Source organism: Blennius ocellaris, assembly GCF_963422515.1.
Source record: "Blennius ocellaris genome assembly, chromosome: 16".
Lineage (NCBI taxonomy): Eukaryota > Metazoa > Chordata > Actinopteri > Blenniiformes > Blenniidae > Blennius > Blennius ocellaris.
Window position 1 is genome coordinate 6823951 of NC_137665.1, and position 7872 is coordinate 6831822.

A 7872-nucleotide genomic window follows, 5' to 3' on the forward strand; every position below is an offset into this window, starting at 1 on the left:
TTTGTAAACTCCATTAAATTAATAGTCAAAGCACAAGCATGTACTCAAGCCCTTGAACAGAAATCTTACAACGAATAAATTCTGACATACACGCGTCAGTACATCTTGTTCACAACAACCACATTATGTGACTTACAGCTCTATGCACTTATGAAAACACCTGGTGATTACATGCATGCTAACGTATGGCATGTGGCAAAGGCATTGTTTGTAGGCACAGATATATAATTTTTTTGACATATTCTTCTGGCTTAAATGTAAGTACAGCTACAAGTTTCTTCAAATCCATCCCAGATATTACAAACATCATGACCATTTTTAGTATCACAGGCGCTAAAAAAAAAACTTTATCGAGCAGCAACAGATAGAACAACGGCATTTCAATGGGTTAAAGGGGTGGTTGTGAATACAATCATTTGAGTTTGAAAAGGTAATTGAAAGACAATCATGTGGGAAGCAGCGGTGGCATGTGTTTCACTGGAGCAACGTTTGAAATACGACAGTATAAAATCAAGGTAAATGGATCAGGTTGGCGGGACGAGGTGTCATCTGTCAACCCACGGAGTGTTGCTTCTTCAGGCTGTCTGCGCGCCTCACTCTCTCTTCTGGAGTCTTCTTGTACCAGCTCCTGTAGGGATATAGTCAGTTTTACACATTTATGATAGGAATGGGAATTACAATTTATGATTGTACTCAAATGCAGGCGTGAGCAAAGCATGATTCTAAATACCAACATAATGTCGATCTGTGTGTTACACACGATTACATTAGTAAACAGAACAACCCAAAAATCACGATATGGAATTTTGCCACTGCACCCAAAAGTCATTGACAAAGATAAACTCACCCCTGGCGATTAAACTGGCCTGAGAGAGGAGCGCTTTGTCCTTGAGTTGGCTTCAGGACTCTTGAAGATAAAAGAAAAATAAAGTGTAAGAAGGACTTGTGGAATTAAAAAGAGAAATCTACATAGGTTTAGTTTTTTTTAATATGTTTTTTTTTTTTACATGTAATAACAAAATTGTACAACTGTGTTTGACACCTGTTGATAGTGGGGCTCTTTGGCTTCTGTTGAATCTTCCTGACCTGTGCTGGGGATTCACCCACCCTGAAATAGCAACCACACAATAAAAACCCTGCTAATTACTGCAAATCACTGCATCTCACTGTATGTTGTATTTTTTTTTCCTTCTAATTTTACCTTTTTTTTCTGTCCAGAGACCTCTGTGTGGCAGTAGAAAGAACCACTCTCTCCTTGTGGCATTTGTTTTTCTCCTGATGAGAAGACAACAGTTTAGGTTTGGGATACAATGATGGATACTGACAGTAAAAAACAGAGCGTGTTGTTAATTAAGGTGGTATACAACAGTTTAGTCCATAATGATTATTAACCTGCTCCCATTTTATGAGGAGTGTTTCGTTGTGTACATAGAAAACTTTAAAGGGAAGAGCTACCAATATCATGTTTCTTTCAATTCAATATGGCTTTTTAGTCAGGTCCGAGTTGTCTTGTTACCATGTCTCGGAGCTTCCTCTCAGTGCGGAGCTCCCTGTCCTGCTGCAGAAGTGCTAAACGATCCTCCAGAGGCATCTCGAAAAAGACGTCATGGATATCATACAGGGCAGCGCGCAGCTGAGGGATAAATGATGTGCAGAGGCTGAACACATGAGGAAAGATGGACATCTTCTGTTCAGAGACGGGAAGTGAACAGCCATACCTGGGCTCTAACTCTCTCCTGCAGGGAGAGGTCTTGTGCCAAGTAGGCGCCTCTTTTCTGTGAAGTTTCTGTTTGAAATGAACTGATGAATTCCTGCGTATCCTGAGAACACATGTCAACAATAAAACTTAGCCATTTGTTCCGTCAATATTGCAGTCTAGAAATAAAAACAAAAACAAAGAAAAAAACATGTATTTGATTCGTCTGTACTTCAGCACATTTTTGTGTTTTTGTCTACATATAAGGGTGTTTTCTCACCATGACGGTTTGGCGCAAGTGCTTGAGCTTCTCTGTTTTGAGAAGCCTTCTTGTGAGGAAGCCGCGGACTATGGCACCGATGTGACAGAATGCTCTCTGCTGCTCTGCCGTCAGAACCTGGAGATAACAAGATCAACTCAACATAAAAGGTTTAAAACATACAGTGCACTCCTCCGCCGCTTTATTAGGTACTACTAATTTACATAAAGAGCTAATCAGACCAATCAGCGAGTCATACTGCAGCAGTTGATGTATTTAGGCAAGTAGACATGGTCGAGGTGAAACATGGTCAAGGTGAGCTGCTAAAGTTCAAACAGCATGTCAAGGGGGAAGAAAGGTATTTTAAGTGACATCCAGTGAGATGCTATTCTCCGGCCAAAAAGGCCTTGTTGATGCCACAAGAAAGCAATATTATGGTAAAGTAAATAACCACTTCTGAAGACCACCTCTGACCACACACTGTATGGAACCTTGACACCTCGAGGCTACAGCAGCAGAACAAAAGGGTTAAAACTAAGGTGACACAAGCTCACCAGAATTGCACTAAAAGATTGCAAAAACATTGCCTGATCCAATGAGTCTTGATTTTTGTTGCCTAAATTCATATGAGAGGGTCAGAATTTGGGGTAAGGAACTCACAACAACAAACAACAGCATGGATTAATTCAGCCTCGTATCAATGGTTTAGGCTGTAACAGTGTAGAGGATATTTTCTTGACAAGCTTTGGGCACCTCAGTATCAATTCCGTCGAAAGGTAAACAAAAAGTAATTTCTTTCTGTTAGTATACCCACCTGACTTAGCCGTCCCCGAGGTTTGTTCGCTGCCCGAGAACCCCATAGATAAACAGGAGGCTGGACAGAAGGAGAGGTAACAGTAGAAGGAATGGGACTGGAAAAACCTAGAAAAAGAAAAAGGTGAACCAAATTATTACTTATGTACCAGTGTACTTCTGTGCATGTGGTCTATTTGAAAAGTAGATTCACAAACGTCAACAATAAAGTGTAGTGGTACCTATACTGTGTCCAGAGGGCCTCTCAGATGGTGTGTGGATGGGGCTCAGTACCGGGCAGGAGGGACTCATAACAGGACAGGACCGAAGGTTCCAGCCACCAGCATCGGCAGAGAGAGGACGCACACCCCCTCGATTATTCAATCTTCTCTCCGTCTCCTCAAGCTCCTATAAACATACGCCCAGCACACCCACAAGCATCACTTCCTGTGTCCTGTGTGCTATTCTTTAACTAGTAGTATTAACAATACTTTAATACTTAACAGTGAAAGCGATTACCCGCTACATTTACAACCTAAAACTACCTCATATGAACAAAACAAAGTATAAAGTTATCATCTATTTGTGATGGGTTTTTTTTTTAAATGCACAGAAAATAGATTCTCTTTCAATTCATTGATAAAAATAATATTTTGTGAGATTCCACAAGCTGACCAGAAGGAGGTGTTGTTGCTCCTTCTCCTGCTCAGCAAGGAGCAGAGACATCTGCAAGGCATGCTCCTCATCCAGGCGCCTTCTCATGTCCTCCAGAGCTTGTGCTCGCCACTGCGACTCTTCTGTCAACGAGCAAAAAAAATCATGCATGGAAAATCTCTCCTGGTGGGCAAAACTGTGATTTAAAATGGAACCAGACAATGCTTCCAACTGTCAAAAGATTTCAAGAGGCCCACCTGTGTTCTCTGACTGCGTCTCAGCTGTATTTCTGAGAACAGTTTGCGTTTTCTTGCCCTGAGGATCACCAAGCTCAATCCGAGGAGTAATCTGAGCCACTTCAGGAGTCCCGCAGGGCCTCCGAAGAGATAGTGAAGGATTCTCAACCTGGTAGGTTTGGTTTAGGGGAAGTAAAGGGGCACGCCGACTTGGAGCCAACCGTGTGACTCCTGCCATGAAGCGAGGGACCCTCTCTTGAGTTCGGTCTACGTGCTCGACACCGGAGCCGTAGGTGTGCAGCTGGCTGTCGAGGGTGTGGCATCGTCGGCGGAATCCCGAGACGAGATGATCGTGGTGTCCCATGGAACTGGGGACTGAGGCACTAACACAGTTGCAGGTCTCCTGTACTGGACTCGTACCACAGTGACTGGATCTACGATTGCCAGTCGTGGTGACACCATCCCCGTGTCCGTCGTACAATGACTCTCCCAAAGAAGCAGCCCCCCAGTCTGCCACCGCAGCGCCGTCTCCCAACCTTACTGGGCTTCGAGGCACAAGGTCAACAGGATCGATGGGGAATGAGATGTGGATGTTTCCGGTGGAAACTGGGCGTGGCCTGCGTCTCTGCGGCCTTTCACCATTGCAGGACTGTGGACTACGAAGGCATGCATATGGCTCTGGAAAACTTGGCGAGAGGCAGGCGGACTGATGAAGACCAGGGTCATACGGAGCCGGGTGTTGAACTTGAGGGGGACCAACAGGACTATGGTGCAGACTGAATCCAAACTCGATGCTTGTGCCGCCCGCAGGACTGCGGCTCTTGTCTTCCTCAACCAGGATGGGCCCAGGAGGAGCAGTCTCCGTCGTTGTGTGGATGGTTTTTGATTCCTGCTGACTCTGCTCCCTCGTCACATACTCCCTTGATCTCTTAAGAAGGCTGTCCAGACTAATGTCCTCTTCCTCTTCCTCCTCATCTTCCTCACTTTTCTCTTGTTTCTCCACCGTGACTTCCTCCACTGGCTTGCAACCGTTAAGGACGGGGGTTTCGGAGCACGGCGTGGCAGGCTGGTGGTTTGTCTGAAGTCCAGATCCAGGGTCTCTGGGGAGCCCAGGTGAGTCGGTAACCAGAGTGTAGCCACTTACTGTTGCTGATATGGAAACTGGCAGCTTATCAGCCTCATGACTGGGCAATTTCTGGCGATGCGCAAGACAGCAAATCAGAAAGTTAGCAACATTGGTTTGTAACATTTCACCTAATCTTTAGACAAAGCAGTTCTTTCATCTGTTTTATACAAACACCCATTCATCCAATCATCTTTTGTATCAGATTTATCGAATCCTGGGTCATGGGAGGCTGGAGTCCATCCCAGCTGATAAATGACAGACACACTTTCGATTCAAATAATCTCACACGCTCACAACTCAGGGCAACTTAAACGTAAGACTGTGCAAATAAAACACATATACACCCACTCACTCACACACACACACACATGTGGAACATGTAACTTCTACACAGAAAGCTAGGATTCAAATGAGATGAGAGTGCTAACTACTTCAAAATATACAACAAATCCAAAGGAAAATCCTATTTCTTTTCATTTGTAAGGCATCATTAAGGATTGTCATGGTATTGTCACCTTAGTTATTACTACGGTAAAACATTGTTGCGCAAATATATCCTTGAGTTTTGGTAGCGATGCTAATGTGTCCCAGAAGCAGATTTAGTATTAAAATTACCCAGCACATGCAGACAAAATCCCTTATTTATCATATGCAAAACAGATGCTGAGTTGGCAAATTCACGTCACAGTAAAGACAACAAAATCAGACGAAATGTCTGGTTAGACACCCTACAGCCAAGTCTGCAAATGTCACCAGTGACAGTGGAACAAGCTGTAATTTGTTTTCAATGTGAGCGCTTGAGAGTCAAAATATAAAAAAGTCTGGTGAAACATCCTTTTGTTTTAATGCTGATAAGAATTGGAACAAACTGCCAGCTCATATAAGAGACACCTCCTCTTGATACTGTTATAAGAAACGGCTCAATTTTATGTCTGTGCTTTTAATTAGCCAACTGGTCCTAATTTTCGTCTCTTAATCGTGACTTTAATTGTGCTTTTACGCCGGCTTTACATTACATCTTTTCATTATTTGTCCTTTGAATGTTTTAGACTTTGTTTTCACTTGTTTTCTCATTTCATGTTGAAGAACTTTGGGCCGCACGTTGTGTATCAGGGTGCAATATAAACCAAGATGATTATTATTAATGTCATTATTTAAACACACAAACATAAATATCCAAGAACAACAAGGTACTACTGACCTGAGCTTGATCCAGTGTGACCTGAACCCGGGTCAGAAGCTTGTTTCTCTGCTGGTTCCGCCTGTCTTCCTCCAGTTTGACTGCCTCTTGTCTGTGGCTGCACATCTCACTGCGCTGCTCTGCACTCAGCTGGAAAAAGCAACAGCACAATATTGTGTTTTTAACCTTAATCCAGACATCGGTAGATAAATCAGAGTAAAATAATCACATTTATAATATAAAGTTTGACCAAATAAATAGAATTTGTTTTAGGTTTACTGTGTTTTAATGAGAAAAACCTATCCCCATATAACTATGTGGTGTATGCATCTAAATGAAAGGGAAGTCCTCAGTATACCTGAGCCTCAATTTAACATCTAACATTTAATCATCAGTCCCGAGTTGAAATGTCTGTGAAATCGGCTGGCCTTGACGTTTCTTTCTCCCCTCCCTGTCGACCTCTGAAGAAGTGGTTTTGTTTTTTCCGCGAGAGACATTTTGTCTTATCTAAACAATAGAAAGCACAAGTGATGCACAATTTGTGAACAATAAATCAGTTTAACAGTCAGACTACTCAATGTAGTTCAATCTAATGAAACATAATCACAAAACCAGTAATCTCAGGGAACTCTAAACAGTAAAGTCAAGCCCTTTGAATAAAATACAAATCCCCACATGAGCAAGGCTTTAGTAATGATGGGGAGGAAATGTTTTATCAGGAAATGGTCATGCACAATGAGCAAGGCCACACAATAAGAGGATACTGGAAGTAGCTCACCAGAATGCTATTTTTCTTTTTCAATGGTTTTTGAAACCTGTTTTGACGAGCCAAAATGTATATGACAAAGACACAACAGGCGAAGGCAGCCCATGTGTATTAGATAAGCATTTCAAGTTTCTCTAAAATATTTCTAAAATGTTATCATTCTGAACAATACACATGTTTGTCATAGTCAAAAATAAGACTTGTGGGACAAACCAGCAAAAGGTTTTAATTTGTCCTGCTAAACCATCAAGCATATTGAAAAAAATGTAAAAAAGAAAAAAAAGATTTTTTTTTCTGAAAGTAATTTCTGAAGAGTAGCAGACATAACAGTAATAATAGCAAGTACAGACATAACACAGCACCGTTTGAGACCTAAACTGAGATATCCGTCATGCTGCCATGAAAGCCAGTGGTGGCATTATGAAAATGCAAACTATTATCAGCCTCAAGGCCATATTGTCATGGTGAGTTTATAAAAACATGCACAATGTAACCGCATAAGGTCCATTTTACTATATTTTGCACCAGAAGGTTTCAATAAAATCGGGCTTCATGTAGAGATTGTAGTGATTTCTGGTAGTAATGCTGAGTATTGCGAGTACAGCAAGATTTATTTAAAGTTTAAATTTAAAGGTTATTATTGTACTATTTTATGGTACAATAGTATGGCCCATTCAAGAAGAAGTTGGATTGTATGTGGCCCTTGAACTAAAATGTGTTTGAAAAATGTGTAACGAAAATGTGTGAAAAGTGATTTGTTTCTGTAGAAACTGGAGAAATAAAATCACAAACACAGTAGGAGGACAACACAGATACTTACCAACCATATTATCATTTAAAGAAAGAACTTCCAATCCCTTTGTAAACCTCTAAAAACACCAATTACATGTGGTTTCTGTCTCTGCGCTTGAACTGGGAATTAGTTTGTGTTTTTTTAACATCTTGTGATGTCTCTCTAAAGAAGTTTTCTCTCGTGGTTGTTTGTTTTTCTTCCTTACCAGAGGGGAGAGTACGGCCCTTCCATGGAAGCGGATGACAGAGCAAACCTTCAGGGAGCGCAGCGGCTCACATGTTTCCGTCTTGAATTTCCCCTCTTCCTGCAATAAAGCCAAACTCCGCAGGCAGAACTGCTCGTAGCTTTCCATCCCTGGACACCCACACAT

General features: G+C 41.9%; 1 protein-coding gene across 1 annotated transcript; it reads right to left on the reverse strand.

The window, feature by feature from the left end:
• Positions 1 to 290: 290 nt before the first annotated feature.
• ccp110 (centriolar coiled-coil protein 110) lies at positions 291 to 7872 on the reverse strand (the record flags this gene model as incomplete). The annotated part of the gene is made up of 13 exons (XM_080511908.1): positions 291 to 628; positions 848 to 907; positions 1043 to 1108; positions 1202 to 1275; positions 1517 to 1633; positions 1719 to 1820; positions 1977 to 2093; positions 2770 to 2876; positions 2990 to 3155; positions 3423 to 3544; positions 3659 to 4832; positions 5965 to 6093; positions 7708 to 7872. The coding sequence occupies 13 exons, from the start codon at positions 7870 to 7872 to the stop codon at positions 553 to 555; spliced, it is 2475 nt and encodes an 824-aa protein (XP_080368034.1). The 3' UTR covers positions 291 to 552.